This window comes from Somniosus microcephalus, chromosome 2, assembly GCF_052327205.1.
Source record: "Somniosus microcephalus isolate GS21.2 chromosome 2, FLI_Smic_1.0, whole genome shotgun sequence".
Classification (NCBI taxonomy): domain Eukaryota; kingdom Metazoa; phylum Chordata; class Chondrichthyes; order Squaliformes; family Somniosidae; genus Somniosus; species Somniosus microcephalus.
In genome coordinates, this window is record NC_140988.1 from 80,984,989 (window position 1) to 81,011,911 (window position 26,923).

The window sequence follows — 26,923 nt, forward strand, 5'->3', positions numbered from 1 at the left end:
ACATGAAAGCGACGGAATGCTGGTCAGTGAGCAGGGTAAATCGTTTTCCGGCCAGGTAGTGCCTCCAATGACGCACAGCCTCCACAATAGCCTGGGCCTCCTTCTCAACAGCGGAGTGTCTGGTCTCCGGGCCCTGGAGGGTTCGTGAAAAGAAGGCCACGGGTCTCCCCGCCTGATTGAGGGTAGCGGCCAGGGCAAAGTCAGACGCGTCGCTTTCCACCTGGAAGGGGATGGATTCGTCCACTGCGTGCATGGTGGCTTTGGCGATGTCCTCCTTGATACGGTGGAAGGCTAAGCGGGCCTCTGCCGTCAAGGGAAAAGAGGTGGACTTGATCAGCGGACGGGCCTTGTCCGCATAGTAGGGGACCCACTGGGCGTAATAGGAGAAAAACCCTAGGCACCTCTTCAGGGCCTTGAGGCAGTGGGGCAGTGGGAGTTCCATAAGGGGACGCATCCGGTCGGGGTCGGGACCGATGACTCCGTGTTCCACAACACAGCCAAGGATGGCGAGGCGGTTTGTGCGGAATATGCACTTCTCCTTGTTATATGTCAGGTTCAGGAGTTGGGCGGTGCGGAGGAATTTTTCGAGGTTTGCGTCATGGTCCTGCAAGTCACGGCCGCAGATGGTCACATTGTCCAGGTATGGGAAAGTGGCCTGCAACGCATTTTGATCTACCATCCGGTCCATCTCCCTTTGGAAGACGGAGACCCCGTTGGTGACGCCAAAGGGAAACCTAAGGAAGTGATAGAGGCGGCCGTTTGCCTCAAAGGCAGTATACTGGCGGTCCTCAGGGCAGATAGGGAGCTGGTGGTATGCTGATTTCAGGTCAATGGTCGAGAAGACGCGGTACTGCGCAATCTGATTGACCATATCAGCTATGCGGGGGAGTGGGTAAGCGTCCAGTAGGGTGTAGCGATTTATTGTCTGGCTGTAGTCGATGACCAGGCGCTGCTTCTCGCCGGTCTTAACGACCACAACCTGGGCTCGCCAGGGGCTGGTGCTGCCCTCAATAATCCCTTCCTTCAGGAGCCGCTCCACTTCGGTTTTAATGAAAACCCTGTCCCCGGCGCTGTATCGTCTGCTCTTTGTGGCGATGGGCTTACAGTCGGGGGTGAGGTTAGCAAACAGTGGGGGGGGGGTGACTCGGAGTGTGGAGAGGTTGCACCTGGTGCGCGGCGGGCAATTTGGAAGCTGCTGGCTGCGGACTGTGAGTGGGGGGAGGGGTCCACCGTACGCCATCGTAACACTTTTAAGGTGGCACTGAAAATCTAACCCCAGTAGAACGGCAGCGCAGAGGTCGGGCAGGACCAGAAGTTTAAAATTATCGTACACAGTCCCGTCTACTATGAGTGTCACCACGCAGTAGCCGCCAATGTCCGCTGACTGGGACTCGGAGGCCATAGAAATCCGCTGGTGCGCAGGCAGGACTGGGAGAGAGCAACGCCGCACCGTGTCAGGGTGGATGAAGCTCTCCGTGCTCCCAGAGTCAAAAAGGCAGATTGTATCGTGACCATTTACCTTAATGTCCATTGTGGAACTGGCCAGTTGGTGCGGTCTCGCTTGGTCCAGTGTAACGGATGCCAGCGTAGGGGTCGGTGTGTCGCTGCGGGTATCAGATGAGGCGGTGTCGGGGGCCTGCTGCGTCCCGGCTGTCGTCCAAGATGGCGGCGTCCATGATCCCCATGTGGCTGGAGGCGTCCAAAATGGCTGCTGTACCGGTGATTCGCACATGGCCGAGGAGGCCCAAGATGGCGGCCCGCATGGCCCACATGCGGCGCTGCTGGTGTTCGAGGTGGCTTTGGCCCTGCAGACGCTAGCGTAGTGTCCCTTCTTCCCGCAGCCCGAGCAGATCACGTTTTTCGCCGGGCAGCGCGCTCTGGGGTGTTTTGCCTGGCCACAGAAGTAGCATTTCTGGCCTTGGGGCACTGCTGTCTGGCCTTGGGACACTGCTGCGGTAGTTGGGCCGTTGCTGGGGTGTGGCTGGGGTGGCACGGCGCTATGAGGCGGTCCTACCGTGTCCCAGGCTGTCGTACCCCGCGGCGTCCACGGTGCAGAGGAGTAGGCATCCATGCCCTGGTAGGCTGCATCCAATGATAGTGCGAGTTCAGAGGCCTTGTTGAGGTTGAGGTCACTCTGCTCCAACAGTCGCTGTCGGGTGTAATTGGATCTGTGGCCCGCTACAAAAGCGTCCCGGATAAGTTCCTCTGTGTACACGGCGGCCTTTACATCCTTACACCCACAGGCCCGGCCAAGCACGGACAGTGCCTGAAGATATTCCACGGTCGATTCCCCAGGTTGTTGTTTACGACTCCCCAGAAGGTGCCTGGCGTACACTTTGTTCACTGGGCGCGTGTACTGGTCCTTGAGGAGCTTGATAGCATCCGCGTATGAGGTCGCGTCTTGGATGACCGAGTACACTCGGTGGTTCACTTTGGAGGTCAGGACATCCAGTTTGTCCTCTTCCGATTTGATTGCTTCGGAGGCGGTCAGGAATTTTTCGAAACACTTAAGCCAGTGAGTAAACTTGGTGGATGAGTCCGCCTCCCGATGATTTAAGTCCAGGCATGCTGGTGTGAGGATCTTTTCCATTATAAAAATTTTGTTAATAAAATTGATGCGCTATCAATTACTCATAAAAGACTGAGGCCTAGAAATTGAGTGGGCTTTGCGCCCATTTTGCGGCGCTAGAGGTCATTGCGCTGGACTTACAGCCGGTTCAGAAATTCCCTGGGGCCCTACCATCGGCGGTAGACCGGTTGCGCTGCGCCGGCACCGATGACGTCATCGGTGTGCGCAGCGTCCCGGTTGCCGTGGTGACGGGCCCCAGCGCCGAAATTGAGTTGCGGCCGCCTCGCCCGTGGCAGCCGCAACTAAGACTCTGGCAACCGAGTCTTACAGGAGTTTGCGCCGGCGCATTAAGGTCGCGCGGCGGCCGGCCGCTTTCCCGCCGGCCGCCTGCCCGCACCTCCCTCCCCGGACTCCTCCACCCCCCCCCGCGGAACAGATGCTTCTGGGCTGCGAGCCCGGCACTTCCCCGAGGTGCCGGGCTCATTTTTGTGAAGATTTTACCGGCCAGCGGGCGGGTGCAGGCAGCTCCTCCTTAACTGAAGGAGGAGGCCTGCACTTCCCGAGCCTGCCGCACCGCATCGGGCGCCGCAGCGCCGGAATAGCACCGCAATGCGGCAGGTAGCGCCCATTTTCAGGCGCAAACACCCTTCAGTAGCGCCGGCAGCCGTTTGGGCGCGGCGCTACTGAATTTTTGGCGCGCGCAGGGGGACTTAGCGCCGGCGCTAACTTTCCGGCGCTAAAGCCCTGGCGCGGCGCCAACTGAATTTCTAGGCCTGAGAGTTAGAAGAGTAACTAAAGGCTTTTATTAACAAAAGAATGGAGGTCTGCCTCGAGTGGTCGACCGGTCCAGAAATACAAAGGGCTGGGGAGCAGCCACCTTTATACTAGGACTTGTGGGAGGAGTCAGCCGAGGCATGTCCAGGCATGTACACAATGGAATGCAAACAGTATACAAACAGTGGTTTACCACAATGAGCTTCATGAGGGTCATCTGGGAGGGGTAAAAATGAAGAACTTAGCCAGAGCGTTTGTGTGGTGGCCGGGAATCGATAGAGAAATCGAAGAGATGACCAAGAGCTGTACAGGATGCCAGAAGGTCCAAAACGCCCCACCACAAGCCCATCTACATCCATGGGAGTGGCCCTCATCTCCATGGCAAAGGGTGCACATTGATTTTGCTGGTCCATTTATGGACTCGATGTTTTTAATTGCGGTGGATGCACATTCAAAGTGGCCAGAGGTAATAAAAATGTCCTCAACCACCACAGAAAAAACTATCAGTCTTACGAACCATATTCGCCAGAAATGGGCTGCCTGAACAGATCTGCTCCGACAATGGACCACAGTTTGTGTCTGAAGAGTTCCGGAGGTTCTTAAAGAACAATGGTGTTAAGCATTACACATCCGCCCCATATCATCCAGCCACCAATGGATTGGCTGAGAGGTTCGTTCAAACATTCAGGAAGGCTATCAAGGCAATGTGTAATGAAGACATACCCCTGCAACACAAGGTGGATAACTTCTTGTTTGCCTACCGGAATGCGACACATGCGGTTACCAACCAAACTCCAGCCATGATGTTCTTCAATCGAAGACTACGATGCCGCTTGCATTTGGTTAAGCCAAACGTCCGAAGAGATGTGGAGAACAGACAGTTTCAGATTATGAATGAAAGGCCGACCAGGAGTTTTAAGATAGGTCAACCAGTTTTGGCCCGGGACTACCGCACAGAAAAATGGCAGCCAGGAACGATCTGCACACGGCAAGGACCTCTAATGTATACCGTGGACGTTGGAGAGAGCATTGTAAGACGCCATGCTGACCAGATTCTAGAGTCACTGGAAAACGTCAAATCCACACCACGATCCGATACACCTGGTGATGAAACCGAAGTACCAATTGCATCTACCTCAGAATCGGTGATATTGGAAGCAGACGAACCAAACAACGACGGTGATCCCGAATCAACTTTGCCAGAAGAACCTGATACCCCAAAGAGGCGTTATCCAGACAGAATCAGGAAGCCTCCTCAAAGACTGAATTTATAATTGCTTAACTTCAGCTAATGTATACAGCAACTGTAATTGTAAATCTGTTATTTAATTATTAATCGAATGTTATGTATGTTTAGCTAAAAGGGGAGGAATTGTAGTGTATGTACTTTGAAGAAGGAACTATATTCTGCAGCCCCTGTATACTGCAGTACCAGTAGTGACCACCCCTGTATATAAGCCTGTGTAGTAACTTTGTATAGTAGTTCCAGTTTTGTCTCCACTCAGTAAACACCTGTTATAACCAACTCCTGCAGTCCGTGTCTCAATTACACACGGACGTAACAGAGTGCAGCCCCCATAGTCTCTTCTAAATCGATGTAAGGAAGGTCAAATCAAAATGAACCTGCAAAGTGCTGCTCAGTACCCAAAACTCCTTCACACAGCATTGAATCTCTCTAGAAGTCTCTCTCTCTCAGAATGCGTGGTGCAAAAATGTCACCGACATAAAAAGGCAGGAAGCGGTTGCCTTTAAATAGTGCTCTCCCAGTCCCTTCCCGACTGCAAAATATTCCCCTTTACTTGTCATTGCTAGCAGCAGATGGTAAGGCAGGGGACGCCACTCAATATCCGGTCCGGGGCGCTACACGCTCGACTGACGTCACAATCTGCAGGCGCAGGAGATCGTGGCGGTAGTGTTTAGCGCCGCCGCAAAATGTCTGGTCAATTTCGCACGCTGCGCAAACATCGCCGCGCCCAGGCACTAGTTGCTTTGCGCCCTCTTAGGGCGCTAACGGGAGGTGCAAAGCAACCAAATTTTTCCCCCATGGAGACCAGGATTGTGCACAGTACTCTAAGTGCGATCTAAACAAGATTCTATATAAGTTTGCCATAACGTCTCTGCTTTTGAATTCTATTCCGCTAGAAATGAACCCCAGAGCTTTGTTTGCAATTTTTATGGCTTGTTAACCTGCGTTGCTACTTTTAATGATTTGTGAATGTGTACCTCAGGTCACTCTGTGCCTCTACCCCATTTAGACTCTCAGTAACTTGGCTTAACGATTACTCCAACTGCTGTTGAATTGCTGTTTTTTGGATTGAGAACTGTGTGCAGGACCAAGGCCCACAGTGAAGGACACCACCAGGACTGCAAGGCTGGGAATATAAAGGCTGAGTGACTGATGCATCCGCACAAATAGAAACAGCATTTACACACATTAGTCAGTAGCTCACCTTTTTCTTGGCTGGTCGAACTTTGTTCCCAACATCGACCCACTTCACAATGCTCAGACGATTGTCCCAATCTAGAACCTGATCTGCAGGCACCGGGAAGGTGATTTTTGACACCCTACATTTTATTGCCTGCTGGTGGTATGTAACAGGTACATCTGACTTAAATGTCGCTGTCATGTCCTTTGCACATCCCGCATGCAGATGGCCAAACTAATCAGTAAAAAAGAATTAAGCATAAAACACAGAAAATAGTTCAACGTTAGTTGGATATAAAGGATGCCTAGCAATGGAGCTAGTTTGCTTAATTACCTATTACATCTCCCACTCCTCTTTCAACACTTACTTGCGGGCAAGCAGTCATCAGGCAGCTCCAGTGCCAGGGCTAGTGACAAGCCAACATTCAGGGCCAGTGACAAGCCAACACAGTGCCAGTGACACACCACAGTGCCCATGGCACGTCAACAGTGTCCATGGCAGTGCCAGGCGAAAACGCAGTGCCAGATCAACACTCAGTGCTTTTATAAATTCTCCTTCACCTGATCTCATTCAATCAAAACTAGCAACAGGTCACTGTTAAACTGAAGTGCAAAAAACTGCAAGTATACATGATCAACTTGGTGAATTACAACAGGGGCATTCAATTATTTCTATCTCCAGACAATATTGTTATGCACCTGGGAATTTCTTGCAACTATTGACAAGCTCCTGGGAACCCCCTGTAAATACTGATGCACATTCCTGGGGGGACCCTGTAAATACTGACCCATTCCTGGGGACCCCCTGTAAATACTGATCCATTCCTGGGGGCTCCCTGTAAATACTGATCCAAACCTGGGAATCCCTGACCCATACCTGGGAATCCCCTGTAAACACTGATCAAAACCTGGGAATCCCCTGTAAATAGTGACCCATTCCTGGGAATCCCCTGTAAATACTGATCCTTTCCTGGGAATCCGCTGTAAATACTGACCCATTCCTGGGAATCCCCTGTAAATACTGATCCATTCCTGGGAATCGCCTGTAAATAATGACCCAATCCTGGGAATCCCCTGTAAATACTGATCCATTCCTGGGAATCCCCTGTAAATACTGACCCATTCCTGGGAATCCCCTGTAAATACTGACCCATTCCTGGGGACTCCCTGTAAATAATTACCCATTCCCGGGGGCTCCCTGTAAATACTGACCCATTCCTGGGAATCCCCTGTAAATACTGACCCATTCCTGGGAATCCCCTGTAAATACTGACCCATTCCTGGCGACCCCCTGTAAATACTGACCCATTCCCGGGAATCCCCTGCAAATACTGACCCATTCCTGGGAATCCCATGTAAATATTGACCCATTCCCGGGAATCCCCTGTAAATACTGACCCATTCCTGGGAATCCCCTGTAAATACAGACCCATTCCTGGAATCCACTGTAAATACTGACTCATTCCTGGGAATCCCCTGTAAATACTGACCAACTCCTGGGAATCCCCTGTACATACTGATCCATTCTTGGGACTTAACTGTAAATACTGACCCATTCCCGGGAATCCCCTGTAAATACTGACCCATTCCTGGGAATCCCCTGTACATACTGACCCATTCCTGGGAATCCCCTGTAAATACTGACCCATTCCTGGGAATCCCCTGTAAATACTGACCCATTCCTGGGGGTTCCCTGTAAATAATGACCCATTCCTGGGAATCCCCTGTAAATACTGACCCATTCCTGGGGGCGCCCTGTAAATACAGAGCCATTCCTGGGAATCCCCTGTAAATACTGATCCATTCCTGGGAATCCCCTGTAAATACTGAACCACTCCTGGGAATCCCCTGTAAATACTGACCCATTCCTGGGAATCCCCTGTAAATACAGACCCATTCCTGGAAATCCCCAATAAAGACTGACCCATTCCTGGGAATCCCCTGTAAATACTGACCCATTCCTGGGAATCCCCTGTAAATACTGATCCATTCCTGGGAATCCCCTGTAAATACTGACCCAATTCCTGGGAATCACCTGTAAATACTGACCCATTCCTGGGAATCCCCTGTAAATACCGACCCATTCCTGGGAATCCCCTGTAAAGACTGACCCATTCCTGGGAATCCCCTGTAAATACTGATCCATTCCTGGGAATCCCCTGTAAATACTGACCCATTCCTGGGGGCTCCCTGTAAATACCGGCCCATTCCTGGGAATCCCCTGTAAAGACTGACCCATTCCTGGGAATCCCCTGTAAATACTGACCCATTCCTGGGAATCCCCTGTAAATACTGACCCATTCCTGGGAATCCCCTGTAAATACCGGCCCATTCCTGGGAATCCCCTGTAAAGACTGACCCATTCCTGGGAATCCCCTGTAAATACTGACTCATTCCTGGGAATCCCCTGTAAATACTGACCCATTCCTGGGAATCCCCTGTAAATACTGACCCATTCCTGAGAATCCCCTGTAAATACTGACTCATTCCTGGGAATCCCCTGTAAATACTGACCCATTCCTGGGAATCCCCTGTAAATACCGGCCCATTCCTGGGAATCCCCTGTAAAGACTGACCCATTCCTGGGAATCCCCTGTAAATACTGACCCATTCCTGGGAATCTCCTGTAAATACTGACCCATTCCTGGGAATCCCCTGTAAATACTGACCCATTCCTGGGGGCTCCCTGTAAATACTGACCCATTCCAGGGAATTCCCTGTAAATACTGACCCATTCCTGGGAATCCCCTGTAAATACTGACCCATTCCTGGGAATCCCCTGTAAATACTGACCCATTCCTGGGAATCCCCTGTAAATACTGACCCATTCCTGGGGGCTCCCTGTAAATACTGACCCATTCCAGGGAATTCCCTGTAAATACTGACCCATTCCTGGGAATCCCCTGTAAATACTGACCCATTCCTGGGAATCACCTGGAAATACTGACCCATTCCTGGGAATCCCCTGGAAATATTGACCCCTTCCTGGGAATCCCCTGCAAATACTGACCCATTCCTGGGAATCCCCTGTAAATACTGACCCATTCCTCGGGACCCCTCGTAAATACTGACCCATTCCTGGGAATCCCCTGTAATTACTGACCCAGTCCTGGGAATCCCCTTTAAATACTGACCCATTCCTGGGAATCCCCTGTAAATACTGACCCATTCCTGGGAATCCCCGGTAAATACTGACCCATTCCTGGGAAACCCCTGTAAATACTGACCCATTCCTGGGAATCCCTTGTAAATACTGACCCATTACTGGGGACACACTTGTAAATACTGACCCATTCCTGGGAATCCCCTGTAAATACTGACCCATTCCTCGGAATCCCCTGTAAATACTGACCCATTCCTGGGAATCCCCTGTAAATACTGACCCATTCCTGGGAATCCCCGGTAAATACTGACCCATTCCTGGGAAACCCCTGTAAATACTGACCCATTCCTGGGAATCCCCTGTAAATACTGACCCATTCCTTGGGAACCCCTGTAAATACTGAACCATTCCTGGGAATCCCCTGTAAATACTGACCCATTCCTGGGAATCCCCTGTAAATACTGACCCATTCCTGGGAATCCCCTGTAAATACTGACCCATTCCTGGGAATCCCCTGTAAATGCTGACCCATTCCTTGGGAACCCCTGTAAATGCTGACCCATTCCTGGGGGCTCCCTGTAAATACAGAGCCATTCCTGGGAATCCCCTGTAAATACTCACCATTCCTGGGAATCCCCTGTAAATACTGACCCGTTCCTGGGAATCCCCTGTAAATACTGACCAGTTCCTGGGAAACCCCTGTAAATGCTGATCCATTCCTGGGAATCCCCTGTAAATACTCACCATTCCTGGGAATCCCCTGTAAATACTGACCCATTCCAAGGAATCCCCTGTAAATACTGACACATTCCTGGGAATCCCATGTAAATACAGAACCATTCCTGGGGACCCCCTGTAAATACTGACACATTCCTGGAAATCCCCTTTACATACTGACCCATTCCCGGGAATCCCCTGTGAATACTGAACCATTCCTGGGGACCCCCTGTAAATACTGACACATTCCTTGAAATCCCCTGTAAATACTGACCCATTCCTGGGAATCCCCTGTAAATACTGACCCATTCCTGGGAATCCCCTGTAAATACTGACCCATTCCTAGGAATCCCCTGTAAATACTGACTCATTCGTCGGGACCCCGTGTAAATACTGACCCATTCCTGGGAATCCCCTGTAAATACAGACACATTCCTGGGGACCCTTGTAAATACTGACCCATTCCTGGGAATCCCCTGTAAATACTGACCCATTCCTGGGAATCCCCTGCAAATACTGACCCATTCCTGGGAATCCCCTATAAATACTGACCCATTCCTGGGGGCTCCCGGTAAATAATTACCCATTCCCGGGGGCTCCCTGTAAATACTGACCCATTCCTGGGAATCCCCTGTAAATACTGACCCATTCCTGGGAATCCCCTGTAAATACTGACCCATTCCTGGCGACCCCCTGTAAATACTGACCCATTCCTGGGAATCCCCTGTAAATACTGACCCATTCCAGGGAATCCCATGTAAATACTGACCCATTCCCGGGAATCCCCTGTAAATACTGACCCATTCCTGGGAATCCCCTGTAAATACAGACCCATTCCTGGGAACCCCCTGTAAAAAGTGACCCATTCCTGGGAATCCCCTGTAAATACTGACACATTCCTGGGAATCCCCTGTAAATACTGACCCATTCCTGGGGGCTCCCTGTAAATACTGACCCATTCCAGGGAATTCCCTGTAAATACTGACCCATTCCTGGGAATCCCCTGTAAATACTGACCCATTCCTGGGAATCACCTGGAAATACTGACCCATTCCTGGGAATCCCCTGGAAATATTGACCCCTTCCTGGGAATCCCCTGCAAATACTGACCCATTCCTGGGAATCCCCTGTAAATACTGACCCAGTCCTGGGAATCCCCTGTAAATACTGACCCATTCCTCGGGACCCCTCGTAAATACTGACCCATTCCTGGGAATCCCCTGTAATTACTGACCCAGTCCTGGGAATCCCCTTTAAATACTGACCCATTCCTGGGAATCCCCTGTAAATACTGACCCATTCCTGGGAATCCCCGGTAAATACTGACCCATTCCTGGGAAACCCCTGTAAATACTGACCCATTCCTGGGAATCCCTTGTAAATACTGAGCCATTACTGGGGACACACTTGTAAATACTGACCCATTCCTGGGAATCCCCTGTAAATACTGACCCATTCCTCGGAATCCCCTGTAAATACTGACCCATTCCTGGGAATCCCCTGTAAATACTGACCCATTCCTGGGAATCCCCGGTAAATACTGACCCATTCCTGGGAAACCCCTGTAAATACTGACCCATTCCTGGGAATCCCCTGTAAATACTGACCCATTCCTTGGGAACCCCTGTAAATACTGAACCATTCCTGGGAATCCCCTGTAAATACTGACCCATTCCTGGGAATCCCCTGTAAATACTGACCCATTCCTGGGAATCCCCTGTAAATACTGACCCATTCCTGGGAATCCCCTGTAAATGCTGACCCATTCCTTGGGAACCCCTGTAAATGCTGACCCATTCCTGGGGGCTCCCTGTAAATACAGAGCCATTCCTGGGAATCCCCTGTAAATACTCACCATTCCTGGGAATCCCCTGTAAATACTGACCCGTTCCTGGGAATCCCCTGTAAATACTGACCAGTTCCTGGGAAACCCCTGTAAATGCTGATCCATTCCTGGGAATCCCCTGTAAATACTCACCATTCCTGGGAATCCCCTGTAAATACTGACCCATTCCAAGGAATCCCCTGTAAATACTGACACATTCCTGGGAATCCCATGTAAATACAGAACCATTCCTGGGGACCCCCTGTAAATACTGACACATTCCTGGAAATCCCCTTTACATACTGACCCATTCCCGGGAATCCCCTGTGAATACTGAACCATTCCTGGGGACCCCCTGTAAATACTGACACATTCCTTGAAATCCCCTGTAAATACTGACCCATTCCTGGGAATCCCCTGTAAATACTGACCCATTCCTGGGAATCCCCTGTAAATACTGACCCATTCCTAGGAATCCCCTGTAAATACTGACTCATTCGTCGGGACCCCGTGTAAATACTGACCCATTCCTGGGAATCCCCTGTAAATACAGACACATTCCTGGGGACCCTTGTAAATACTGACCCATTCCTGGGAATCCCCTGTAAATACTGACCCATTCCTGGGAATCCCCTGCAAATACTGACCCATTCCTGGGAATCCCCTATAAATACTGACCCATTCCTGGGGGCTCCCGGTAAATAATTACCCATTCCCGGGGGCTCCCTGTAAATACTGACCCATTCCTGGGAATCCCCTGTAAATACTGACCCATTCCTGGGAATCCCCTGTAAATACTGACCCATTCCTGGCGACCCCCTGTAAATACTGACCCATTCCTGGGAATCCCCTGTAAATACTGACCCATTCCAGGGAATCCCATGTAAATACTGACCCATTCCCGGGAATCCCCTGTAAATACTGACCCATTCCTGGGAATCCCCTGTAAATACAGACCCATTCCTGGGAACCCCCTGTAAAAAGTGACCCATTCCTGGGAATCCCCTGTAAATACTGACACATTCCTGGGAATCCCCTGTAAATACTGACCCATTCCTGGGAATCCCCTGTACATACTGAGCCATTCCTGGGAATCCCCTGTAAATACTGACCCATTCCTGGGAATCCACTGTAAATACTGACCCATTCCTGGGGGCTCCCTGTAAATACTGACCCATTCCTGGGAATCCCCTGTAAATACTGACCCATTCCTGGCGACCCCCTGTAAATACTGACCCATTCCTGGGAATCCCCTGTAAATACTGACCCATTCCAGGGAATCCCATGTAAATACTGACCCATTCCCGGGAATCCCCTGTAAATACTGACCCATTCCTGGGAATCCCCTGTAAATACAGACCCATTCCTGGGAACCCCCTGTAAAAAGTGACCCATTCCTGGGAATCCCCTGTAAATACTGACACATTCCTGGGAATCCCCTGTAAATACTGACCCATTCCTGGGAATCCCCTGTACATACTGAGCCATTCCTGGGAATCCCCTGTAAATACTGACCCATTCCTGGGAATCCACTGTAAATACTGACCCATTCCTGGGGGCTCCCTGTAAATACTGACCCATTCCTGGGAATCCCCTGTAAATACTGACCCATTCCTGGGGGCGCCCTGTAAATACAGAGCCATTCCTGGGAATCCCCTGTAAATACTGACCCATTCCTGGGAATCCCCTGTAAATACTGACCCAGTCCTGGGAATCCCCTGTAAATACTGACCCATTCCTCGGGACCCCTCGTAAATACTGACCCATTCCTGGGAATCCCCTGTAATTACTGACCCAGTCCTGGGAATCCCCTTTAAATACTGACCCATTCCTGGGAATCCCCTGTAAATACTGACCCATTCCTGGGAATCCCCGGTAAATACTGACCCATTCCTGGGAAACCCCTGTAAATACTGACCCATTCCTGGGAATCCCTTGTAAATACTGAGCCATTACTGGGGACACACTTGTAAATACTGACCCATTCCTGGGAATCCCCTGTAAATACTGACCCATTCCTCGGAATCCCCTGTAAATACTGACCCATTCCTGGGAATCCCCTGTAAATACTGACCCATTCCTGGGAATCCCCGGTAAATACTGACCCATTCCTGGGAAACCCCTGTAAATACTGACCCATTCCTGGGAATCCCCTGTAAATACTGACCCATTCCTTGGGAACCCCTGTAAATACTGAACCATTCCTGGGAATCCCCTGTAAATACTGACCCATTCCTGGGAATCCCCTGTAAATACTGACCCATTCCTGGGAATCCCCTGTAAATACTGACCCATTCCTGGGAATCCCCTGTAAATGCTGACCCATTCCTTGGGAACCCCTGTAAATGCTGACCCATTCCTGGGGGCTCCCTGTAAATACAGAGCCATTCCTGGGAATCCCCTGTAAATACTCACCATTCCTGGGAATCCCCTGTAAATACTGACCCGTTCCTGGGAATCCCCTGTAAATACTGACCAGTTCCTGGGAAACCCCTGTAAATGCTGATCCATTCCTGGGAATCCCCTGTAAATACTCACCATTCCTGGGAATCCCCTGTAAATACTGACCCATTCCAAGGAATCCCCTGTAAATACTGACACATTCCTGGGAATCCCATGTAAATACAGAACCATTCCTGGGGACCCCCTGTAAATACTGACACATTCCTGGAAATCCCCTTTACATACTGACCCATTCCCGGGAATCCCCTGTGAATACTGAACCATTCCTGGGGACCCCCTGTAAATACTGACACATTCCTTGAAATCCCCTGTAAATACTGACCCATTCCTGGGAATCCCCTGTAAATACTGACCCATTCCTGGGAATCCCCTGTAAATACTGACCCATTCCTAGGAATCCCCTGTAAATACTGACTCATTCGTCGGGACCCCGTGTAAATACTGACCCATTCCTGGGAATCCCCTGTAAATACAGACACATTCCTGGGGACCCTTGTAAATACTGACCCATTCCTGGGAATCCCCTGTAAATACTGACCCATTCCTGGGAATCCCCTGCAAATACTGACCCATTCCTGGGAATCCCCTATAAATACTGACCCATTCCTGGGGGCTCCCGGTAAATAATTACCCATTCCCGGGGGCTCCCTGTAAATACTGACCCATTCCTGGGAATCCCCTGTAAATACTGACCCATTCCTGGGAATCCCCTGTAAATACTGACCCATTCCTGGCGACCCCCTGTAAATACTGACCCATTCCTGGGAATCCCCTGTAAATACTGACCCATTCCAGGGAATCCCATGTAAATACTGACCCATTCCCGGGAATCCCCTGTAAATACTGACCCATTCCTGGGAATCCCCTGTAAATACAGACCCATTCCTGGGAACCCCCTGTAAAAAGTGACCCATTCCTGGGAATCCCCTGTAAATACTGACACATTCCTGGGAATCCCCTGTAAATACTGACCCATTCCTGGGAATCCCCTGTACATACTGAGCCATTCCTGGGAATCCCCTGTAAATACTGACCCATTCCTGGGAATCCACTGTAAATACTGACCCATTCCTGGGGGCTCCCTGTAAATACTGACCCATTCCTGGGAATCCCCTGTAAATACTGACCCATTCCTGGCGACCCCCTGTAAATACTGACCCATTCCTGGGAATCCCCTGTAAATACTGACCCATTCCAGGGAATCCCATGTAAATACTGACCCATTCCCGGGAATCCCCTGTAAATACTGACCCATTCCTGGGAATCCCCTGTAAATACAGACCCATTCCTGGGAACCCCCTGTAAAAAGTGACCCATTCCTGGGAATCCCCTGTAAATACTGACACATTCCTGGGAATCCCCTGTAAATACTGACCCATTCCTGGGAATCCCCTGTACATACTGAGCCATTCCTGGGAATCCCCTGTAAATACTGACCCATTCCTGGGAATCCACTGTAAATACTGACCCATTCCTGGGGGCTCCCTGTAAATACTGACCCATTCCTGGGAATCCCCTGTAAATACTGACCCATTCCTGGGGGCGCCCTGTAAATACAGAGCCATTCCTGGGAATCCCCTGTAAATACTGACCCATTCCTGGGAATCCCCTGTAAATACTGACCCACTCCTGGGAATCCCCTGTAACTACTCACCCATTCCTGGGAATCCCCTGTAAATACAGACCCATTCCTGGAAATCCCCTGTAAATGCTGACTCATTCCTGGGGACCCCCTGTAAATACTGATCCATTCCTGGGGACTCCCTGTAAATACTGATCCAAACCTGGGAATCCCCTGTAAATTCTGACCCATTCCTGGGAATCCCCTGTAAATACTGATCCATTCCTGGGAATCCCCTGTAAATACTGACCCATTCCTGGGAATCCCCTGTAAATACTGATCCATTCCTGGGAATCCCCTGTAAATACTGACCCAATCCTGGGGACCCCCTGTAAATACTGACCCATTCCTGGGAATCCCCTGTAAATACTGACCCATTCCTGGGAATCCCCTGTAAATACTGACCCATTTCTGGGGGCTCCCTGTAAATAATTACCCATTCCCGGGGGCTACCTGTAAATACTGACCTATTCCTGGAAATCCCCTGTAAATACTGACCCATTCCTGGGAATCCCCTGTAAATACTGACCATTTCCTGGCGCCCCCCTGTAAATACTGACCCATTCCCGGGAATCCCCTGTAAATACTGACCCATTCCTGGGAACCCCCTGTAAATACTGACCCATTCCTGGGAATCCCCTGTAAATACTGACACATTCCTGGGAATCCCCTGTAAATACTGACCCATTCCTGGGAACCCCCTGTAAATACTGACCCATTCCTGGGAATCCCCTGTAAATACTGACCCATTCCTGGGAACCCCCTGTAAATACTGACCCATTCCTGGGAATCCCCTGTAAATACTGACCCATTCCTGGGAATCCACTGTAAATACTGACCCATTCCTGGGGGCTCCCTGTAAATACTGACCCATTCCTGGGAATCCCCTGTAAATACTGACCCATTCCTGGGGGCGCCCTGTAAATACGGAGCCATTCCTGGGAATCCCCTGTAAATACTGACCCATTCCTGGGAATCCCCTGTAAATACTGACCCACTCCTGGGAATCCCCTGTAACTACTCACCCATTCCTGGGAATCCCCTGTAAATACAGACCCATTCCTGGAAATCCCCTGTAAATGCTGACCCATTCATGGGAATCCCCTGTAAATACTGATCCATTCCTGGGGACTCCCTGTAAATACTGATCCAAACCTGGGAATCCCCTGTAAATTCTGACCCATTCCTGGGAATCCCCTGTAAATACTGATCCATTCCTGGGAATCCCCTGTAAATACTGACCCATTCCTGGGAATCCCCTGTAATTACTGATCCATTCCTGGGAATCCCCTGTAAATACTGACCCAATCCTGGGGACCCCCTGTAAATACTGACCCATTCCTGGGAATCCCCTGTAAATACTGACCGATTCCTGGGAATCCCCTGTAAATACTGACCCATTTCTGGGAATCCCCTGTAAATACTGACCCATTCCTGGGAATCCCCTGTAAATACTGACCATTTCCTGGCGCCCCCCTGTAAATACTGACCCATTCCCGGGAATCCCCTGTAAATACTGACCCATTCCTGGGAATCCCCTGTAAATACTGACCCATTTCTGGGGGCTCCCTGTAAATAATTACCCATTCCCGGGGGCTACCTGTAAATACTGACCCATTCCTGGAAATCCCCTGTAAATACTGACCCATTCCTGGGAATCCCCTGTAAATACTGACCATTTCCTGGCGCCCCCCTGTAAATACTGACCCATTCCCGGGAATCCCCTGTAAATACTGACCCATTCCTGGGAATCCCCTGTAAATACTGACCCATTTCTGGGGGCTCCCTGTAAATAATTACCCATTCCCGGGGGCTCCCTGTAAATACTTACCCATTCCTGGGAATCCCCTGTAAATACGGACCCATTCCTGGGAATCCCCTGTAAATACTGACCCATTCCCGGGAATCCCCTGTAAATACTGACCCATTCCCGGGAATCCCATGTAAATACTGACCCATTCCTGGGAATCCCCTATAAATACTGACCGATTCCTGTGAATCCCCTGTAAATACTGACCCATTCCTGGGAACCCCTGTAAATACCGGCCCATTCCTGGGAATCCCCTGTAAATACTGACCCATTCCTGGGAATCCCCTGTAAATACTGACCCATTCCTGGGAACCCCTGTAAATACTGACCCATTCCCGGGAATCCCCTGTAAATACTGACCCATTCCTGTGAATCCCATGTAAATACTGACCCATTCCTGGGAATCCCCTGTAAATACTGACCCATTCCTGGGGCTCCCTGTAAATACTGACCCATTCCAGAGAATTCCCTGTAAATACTGACCCATTCCTGGGAATCCCCTGTAAATACTGACCCATTCCTGGGAATCCCCTGTAAATACTGACCCATTCCTGGGAATCCCCTGGAAATACTGACCCATTCCTGGGAATCCCCTGGAAATACTGACCCATTCCTGGGAATCCCCAGGAAATACTGACCCATTCCTGGGAATCCCCTGTAAATACTGACACCTTCCTGGGAATCCCCTGTAAATACTGACCCATTCCTGGGAATCCCCTGTAAATACTGACCCATTCCTGGGAATCCCCTGTAATTACTTACCCATTCCTGGGAATCCCCGGTAAATACTGACCCCATTCCTGGGAAACTCCTGTAAATACTGACCCATTCCTGGGAATCCCCTGCAAATACTGACCCATTCCTGGGAATCCCCTGTAAATACTGACCCATTCCTGGGGACCCCTGGTAAATACTGACCCATTCCTGGGAATCCCCTGTAAATACTGACCCATTCCTGGGAATCCCCTGTAAAGACTGACCCATTCCTGGGAATCCCCTGTAAATACTGATCCATTCCTGGGAATCCCCTGTAAATACTGACCCATTCCTGGGGGCTCCCTGTAAATACCGGCCCATTCCTGGGAATCCCCTGTAAAGACTGACCCATTCCTGGGAATCCCCTGTAAATACTGACTCATTCCTGGGAATCCCCTGTAAATACTGACCCAATTCCTGGGAATCACCTGTAAATACTGACCCATTCCTGGGAATCCCCTGTTAATGCTGACCCATTCCTGAGAATCCACTGTAAATACTGACCCATTCCTGAGAATCCCCTGTAAATACTGACCCATTCCTGGGAATCCCCTGTAAATACTGACCCATTCCTGGGGGCTCCCTGTAAATACTGACCCATTCCAGGGAATTCCTGTAAATACTGACCCATTCCTGGGAATCCCCTGTAAATACTGACCCATTCCTGGGAATCACCTGGAAATACTGACCCATTCCTGGGAATCCCCTGGAAATACTGACCCATTCCTGGGAATCCCCTGTAAATACTGACCCAGTCCTGGGAATCCCCTGTAAATACTGACCCATTCCTGGGAATCCCCTGTAATTACTGACCCATTCCTCGGAATCCCCTGTAAATACTGACCCATTCCTGGGAATCCCCTGTAAATACTGACCCATTCCTGGAATCCCCGGTAAATACTGACCCATTCCTGGGAAACCCCTGTAAATACTGACCCATTCCTGGGAATCCCCTGTAAATACTGACCCATTCCTGGGAATCCCCTGTAAATACTGACCCATTCCTGGGAATCCCCTGTAAATACTGACCCATTCCTGGGAATTCCCTGTAAATACTGACCATTCCTGGGAATCCCCTGTAAATGCTGACCCATTCCTTGGGAACCCCTGTAAATACTGACCCATTCCTGGGAATCCCCTGTAAATACTGACCCATTCCTTGGGAACCCCTGTAAATACTGACCCATTCCTGGGAATCCCCTGTAAATACTGACCCATTCCTGGGAATCCCCTGTAAATACTGACCCATTCCTGGGAATCCCCTGTAAATACTGACCCATTCCTGGGAATTCCCTGTAAATACTGACCCATTCCTGGGAATCCCCTGTAAATGCTGACCCATTCCTTGGGAACCCCTGTAAATACTGACCCATTCCTGGGGGCTCCCTGTAAATACTGACCCATTCCTGGGAATGCCCTGTAAATACTCACCCATTCCTGGGGGCTCCCTGTAAATACAGAGCCATTCCTGGGAATCCCCTGTAAATACTCACCATTCCTGGGAATCCCCTGTAAATACTGACCCGTTCCTGGGAATCCCCTGTAAATACTGCCCAGTTCCTGGGAAACCCCTGTAAATGCTGATCCATTCCTGGGAATCCCCTGTAAATACTGACCCATTCCTGGGAATCCCCTGTAAACAATGACCCATGACTGGGAATCCCATGTAAATACTGAACCATTCCTGGGGGCTCCCTGTAAATACTGACCCATTCCAAGGAATCCCCTGTAAATACTGACCCATTCCCGGGAATCCCATGTAAATACAGAACCATTCCTGGGGACCCCCTGTAAATACTGACACATTCCTGGAAATCCCCTTTACATACTGACCCATTCCCGGGAATCCCCTATGAATACTGTACCATTCCTGGGGACCCCCTGTAAATACTGACACATTCCTTGAAATCCCCTGTAAATACTGACCCATTCCTGGGAATCCCCTGTAAATACTGACCCATTCCTGGGAATCCCCTGTAAATACTGACCCATTCCTAGGAATCCCCTGTAAATACTGACCCATTCGTCGGGACCCCGTGTAAATACTGACCCATTCCTGGGAATCCCCTGTAAATACAGACACATTCCTGGGGACCCTTGTAAATACTGACACATTCCTGGGAATCCCCTGTAAATACTGACCCATTCCTGGGAATCCCCTGCAAATACTGACCCATTCCTGGGAATCCCCTGTAAATACTGACCCATTCCTGGGGGCTCCCGGTAAATAATTACCCATTCCCGGGGGCTCCCTGTAAATACTGACCCATTCCTGGGTATCCCCTGTAAATACTGACCCATTCCTGGGAATCCCCTGTAAATACTGACCCATTCCTGGCGACCCCCTGTAAATACTGACCCATTCCTGGGAATCCCCTGTAAATACTGACCCATTCCAGGGAATCCCATGTAAATACTGACCCATTCCTGGGAATCCCCTGTAAATACAGACCCATTCCTGGGAACCCCCTGTAAATACTGACCCATTCCTGGGAATCCCCTGTAAATACTGACACATTCCTGGGAATCCCCTGTAAATACTGACCCATTCCTGGGAATCCCCTGTACATACTGAGCCATTCCTGGGAATCCCCTGTAAATACTGACCCATTCCTGGGAATCCCCTGTAAATACTGACCCATTCCTGGGAATCCACTGTAAATACTGACCCATTCCTGGGGGCTCCCTGTAAATACTGACCCATTCCTGGGAATCCCCTGTAAATACTGACCCATTCCTGGGGGCGCCCTGTAAATACAGAGCCATTCCTGGGAATCCCCTGTAAATACTGACCCATTCCTGGGAATCCCCTGTAAATACTGAACCACTCCTGGGAATCCCCTGTAACTACTCACCCATTCCTGGGAATCCCCTGTAAATACAGACCCATTCCTGGGAACCCCCTGTAAATACTGACTCATTCCTGGGGACCCCCTGTAAATACTGATCCATTCCTGGGGACTCCCTGTAAATACTGATCCAAACCTGGGAATCCCCTGTAAATTCTGACCCATTCCTGGGAATCCCCTGTAAATACTGATCCATTCCTGGGAATCCCCTGTAAATACTGACACATTCCTGGGAATCCCCTGTAAATACTGATCCATTCCTGGGAATCCCCTGTAAATACTGACCCAATCCTGGGGACCCCCTGTAAATACTGACCCATTCCTGGGAATCCCCTGTAAATATTGACCCATTCCTGGGAATCCCCTGTAAATACTGACCCATTTCTGGGGGCTCCCTGTAAATAATTACCCATTCCCGGGGGCTCCCTGTAAATACTGACCCATTCCTGGCGCCCCCCTGTAAATACTGACCCATTCCCGGGAATCCCCTGTAAATACTGACCCATTCCTGGGAATCCCCTGTAAATACTGACCCATTTCTGGGGGCTCCCTGTAAATAATTACCCATTCCCGGGGGCTCCCTGTAAATACTGACCCATTCCTGGGAATCCCCTGTAAATACTGACCCATTCCTGGGAATCCCCTGTAAATACTGACCATTTCCTGGTGCCCCCCTGTAAATACTGACCCATTCCCGGGAATCCCTTGTAAATACTGACCCATTCCCGGGAATCCCATGTAATTACTGACCTATTCCTGGGAATCCCCTGTAAATACTGACCGATTCCTGTGAATCCCCTGTAAATACTGACCCATTCCTGGGAGTCCCATGTAAATACTGACCCATTCCTGGGAATCCCCTGTAAATACTGACCCAATACTGGGGCTCCCTGTAAATACTGACCCATTCCAGAGAATTCCCTGTAAATACTGACCCATTCCTGGGAATCCCCTGTAAATACTGACCCATTCCTGGGAATCCCCTGGAAATACTGACCCATTCCTGGGAATCCCCTGGAAATACTGACCCTTTCCTGGGAATCCCCAGGAAATACTGACCCATTCCTGGGAATCCCCTGTAAATACTGACACCTTCCTGGGAATCCCCTGTAAATACTGACCCATTCCTGGGAATCCCCTGTAAATACTGACCCATTCCTGGGAATCCCCTGTAATTACTTACCCATTCCTGGGAATCCCCGGTAAATACTGACCCATTCCTGGGAAACTCCTGTAAATACTGACCCATTCCTGGGAATCCCCTGTACATACTGACCCATTCCTGGGAATCCCCTGTAAATACTGACCAATTCCTGGGGACCCCTGGTAAATACTGACCCATTCCTGGGAATCCCCTGTAAATACTGACCCATTACTGGGGACCCCCTGTAAATACTGACGTATTCCTGGGAATCCCCTGTAAATACTGAACCATTCCTTGGGAACCCCTGTAAATACTGACCCATTCCTGGGAATCCCCTGTAAATACTGACCCATTCCTGGGAATCCCCTGTAAATACTGACCCAGTCGTGGGAATCCCCTGTAAATACTGACCCATTCCTGGGGACCCCCTGTAAATACTGACCCATTCCTGGGAATCCCCTGTAAATACTGACCCATTCCTGGGACTCCCCTGTAAATACTGACCCATTCCTAGGAATCCCCTGTAAATACTCACCCATCCCTGGGGGCTCCCTGTAAATACAGAGCCATTCTTGGGAATCCCCTGTAAATACTCACCATTCCTGGGAATCCCCTGTAAATACTGACCCGTTCCTGGGAATCCCCTGTAAATACTGACCAGTTCCTGGGAAACCCCTGTAAATGCTGATCCATTCCTGGGAATCCCCTGGAAATACTGACCCATTCCTGGGAATCCCCTGGAAATACTGACCCATTCCTGGGAATCCCCAGGAAATACTGACCCATTCCTGGGAATCCCCTGTAAATACTGACACCTTCCTGGGAATCCCCTGTAAATACTGACCCATTCCTGGGAATCCCCTGTAAATACTGACCCATTCCTGGGGACCCCTGGTAAATACTGACCCATTCCTGGGAATCCCCTGTAAATACTGACCCAGTCCTGGGAATCCCCTGTAAATACTGACCCATTCCTGGGAATCCCCTGTAATTACTTACCCATTCCTGGGAATCCCCGGTAAATACTGACCCATTCCTGGGAAACTCCTGTAAATACTGACCCATTCCTGGGAATCCCCTGCAAATACTGACCCATTCCTGGGAATCCCCTGTAAATACTGACCCATTACTGGGGACCCACTTGTAAATAGTGACGTATTCCTGGGAATCCCCTGTAAATATTGAACCATTCCTTGGGAACCCCTGTAAATACTGACCCATTCCTGGGAATTCCCTGTAAATACTGACCCATTCCTGGGAATCCCCTGTAAATGCTGACCCATTACTTGGGAACCCCTGTAAATACTGACCCATTCCTGGGGGCTCCCTGTAAATACTGACCCATTCCTGGGTATCCCATGTAAATACTGAACCATTCCTGGGGGCTCCCTGTAAATACTGACCCATTCCCGGGAATCCCCTGTAAATACTGACCCATTCCCGGGAATCCCATGTAAATACTGAACCATTCCTGGGGACCCCCTGTAAATACTGACACATTCCTGGAAATCCCCTGGAAATACTGACCCATTCCCGGGAATCCCCTGTGAATACTGAACCATTCCTGGGGACACCCTGTAAATACTGACACATTCCTGGGAATCCCCTGTAAATACTGACCCATTCCTGGGAATCCCCTGTAAATACTGACCCATTCCTGGGAATTCCCTGTAAATACTGACCCATTCCTGGGAATCCCCTGTAAATGCTGACCCATTCCATGGGAACCCCTGTAAATACTGACCTATTCCTGGGGGCTCCCTGTAAATACTGACCCATTCCTGAGAATCCCCTGTAAATACTAACCCATTCCTGGGGGCTCCCTGTAAATACAGAGCCATTCTTGGGAATCCCCTGTAAATACTCACCATTCCTGGGAATCCCCTGTAAATACTGACCCATTCCTGGGAATCCCCTGTAAATACAGACCCATTCCTGGGAATCCCCTGTAAATACTGACCCATTCCTGGGAATCCCCTGTAAATCTTACACATTCCTGGGAATCCCCTGTAAATACTGACCCATTCCTGGGAATCCCCTGTACATACTGACCCATTCCTGGGAATCCCCTGTAAATACTGACCCATTCCTGGGAATCCACTGTAAATACTGACCCATTCCTGGGGGCTCCCTGTAAATACTGACCCATTCCTGGGAATCCCCTGTAAATACTGACCCATTCCTGGGGGCGCCCTGTAAATACAGAGCCATTCCTGGGAATCCCCTTTAAATACTGACCCATTCCTGGGAATCCCCTGTAAATACTGACCCACTCCTGGGAATCCCCTGTAAATACTGACCCATTCCTGGGAATCCCCTGTAAATACTGATCCATTCCTGGGAATCCCCTGTAAATACTGACCCATTCCTGGGAATCCCCTGTAAATACTGATCCATTGCTGGGAATCCCCTGTAAATACTGACCCATTCCTGGGAATCCCCTGTAAATACTGACCCATTGCTGGGAATCCCCTGTAAATACTGACCCAATCCTGGGGACCCCCTGTAAATACTGACCGATTCCTGGGAATCCCCTGTAAATACTGACCCATTCCTGGGAATGCCCTGTAAATACTGACCCATTTCTGGGGGCTCCCTTTAAATAATTACCCATTCCCGGGGCTCCCTGTAAATATTGACCCATTCCTGGGAATCCCCTGTAAATACTGACCCATTCCTGTGAATTCCCTGTAAATGCTGACCCATTCCTGGGAATCCCCTGTAAATACTGACCCATTCCTGGGAATGCCCTGTAAATACTGACCCATTCCTGGGGGCACCCTGTAAATACTGACACATTCCTGGGAATCCCCTGTAAATACTCACCACATTCCTGGGGGCTCCCTGTAAATACAGAACCATTCTTGGGAATCCCCTGTGAATACTCACCCATTCCTGGAATCCCCTGTAAATACTGACCCGTTCCTGGGAATCCCCTGTAAATACTGACCATTTCCTGGGAAACCCCTGTAAATGCTGATCCATTCCTGGGAATCCCATGTAAATACTGACACATTCCTGGAAATCCCCTGTAAATACTGACCCATTCCTGGGAATCCCCTGTAAATACTGACCCATTCCTGGGAATCCCCTGTAAATACTGACCCATTCCTAGGAATCCCCTGTTTATACTGACCCATTCCTGGGAATCCCCTGTAAATACTGACCCATTTCTGGGAATCCCCTGTAAATACAGACACATTCCTGGGGACCCCTGTAAATACTGACCCATTCCTGGGAGTCCCCTGTAAATACTGACCCATTCCTGGGAATCCCCTGTAAATACTGACCCAATCCTGGGGTCCCCCCTGTAAATACTGACCCATTCCTGGGAATCCCCTGTAAATACTGACCCATTCCTGGGAATCCCCTGTAAATACTGACCCATTCCTGGGGGCTCCCTGTAAATAATTACCCATTCCCGGGGGCTCCCTGTAAATACTGACCCATTCCTGGGAATCCCCTGTAAATACTGACCCATTCCTGGGAATCCCCTGTAAATACTGACACATTCCTGCCGAAAACCCTGTAAATACTGACCCATTCCTGGGAATCCCCTGTAAATACTGACCCATTCCTGGGAATCCCCTGTAAATACTGACCCATTCCCGGGAATCCCCTGTAAATACTGACCCATTCCAGGGAATCCCATGTAAATACTGACCCATTCCCGGGAATCCCCTGTAAATACTGACCCATTCCTGGGAATCCCCTGTAAATACAGACCAATTCCTGGGAATCCCCTGTAAATACTGACCCATTCCTGGGAATCCCTTGTAAATACTGACCCATTCCTGGGAATCCCCTGTAAATATTGACCCATTCCTGGGAATCCCCTGTAAATACTGACCCATTCCTGGGAATCCCCTGTACATACTGACCCATTCCTGGGAATCCCCTGTAAATACTGACCCATTCCTGGGAATCCCCTGTAAATACTGACCCATTCCTGGGAATCCCCTGTAAATCTTACACATTCCTGGGAATCCCCTGTAAATACTGACCCATTCCTGGGAATCCCCTGTACATACTGACCCATTCCTGGGAATCCCCTGTACATACTGACCCATTCCTGGGAATCCCCTGTAAATACTGACCCATTCCTGGGAATCCACTGTAAATACTGACCCATTCCTGGGGGCTCCCTGTAAATACTGACCCATTCCTGGGGGCGCCCTGTAAATACAGAGCCATTCCTGGGAATCCCCTTTAAATACTGACCCATTCCTGGGAATCCCCTGTAAATACTGACCCATTCCTGGGAATCCCCTGTACATACTGACCCATTCCTGGGAATCCCCTGTAAATACTGACCCATTCCTGGGAATCCACTGTAAATACTGACCCATTCCTGGGGGCTCCCTGTAAATACTGACCCATTCCTGGGGGCGCCCTGTAAATACAGAGCCATTCCTGGGAATCCCCTTTAAATACTGACCCATTCCTGGGAATCCCCTGTAAATACTGACCCACTCCTGGGAATCCCCTGTAAATACTGACCCATTCCTGGGAATCCCCTGTAAATACTGATCCATTCCTGGGAATCCCCTGTAAATACTGACCCATTCCTGGGAATCCCCAGTAAATACTGATCCATTGCTGGGAATCCCTGTAAATACTGACCCAATCCTGGGGACCCCCTGTAAATACTGACCGATTCCTGGGAATCCCCTGTAAATACTGACCCATTCCTGGGAATGCCCTGTAAATACTGACCCATTTCTGGGGGCTCCCTTTAAATAATTACCCATTCCCGGGGCTCACTGTAAATATTGACCCATTCCTGGGAATCCCCTGTAAATACTGACCCATTCCTGTGAATTCCCTGTAAATACTGACCCATTCCTGGGAATCCCCTGTAAATACT

General features: G+C 49.8%; 1 protein-coding gene across 1 annotated transcript in view; it reads right to left on the minus strand.

Moving 5' to 3' along the window:
* LOC147122783 (axonemal central pair apparatus protein HYDIN-like) overlaps positions 1 to 26,923 on the minus strand; it is a 239,763-nt gene that overhangs the window by 135,391 nt on the left and 77,449 nt on the right. The window contains exon 7 of the mRNA XM_085963935.1: positions 5,794 to 6,003. Coding sequence (XP_085820061.1) covers positions 5,794 to 6,003 — 210 coding nt within the window. The remainder of the gene's footprint in view (positions 1 to 5,793; positions 6,004 to 26,923) is intronic.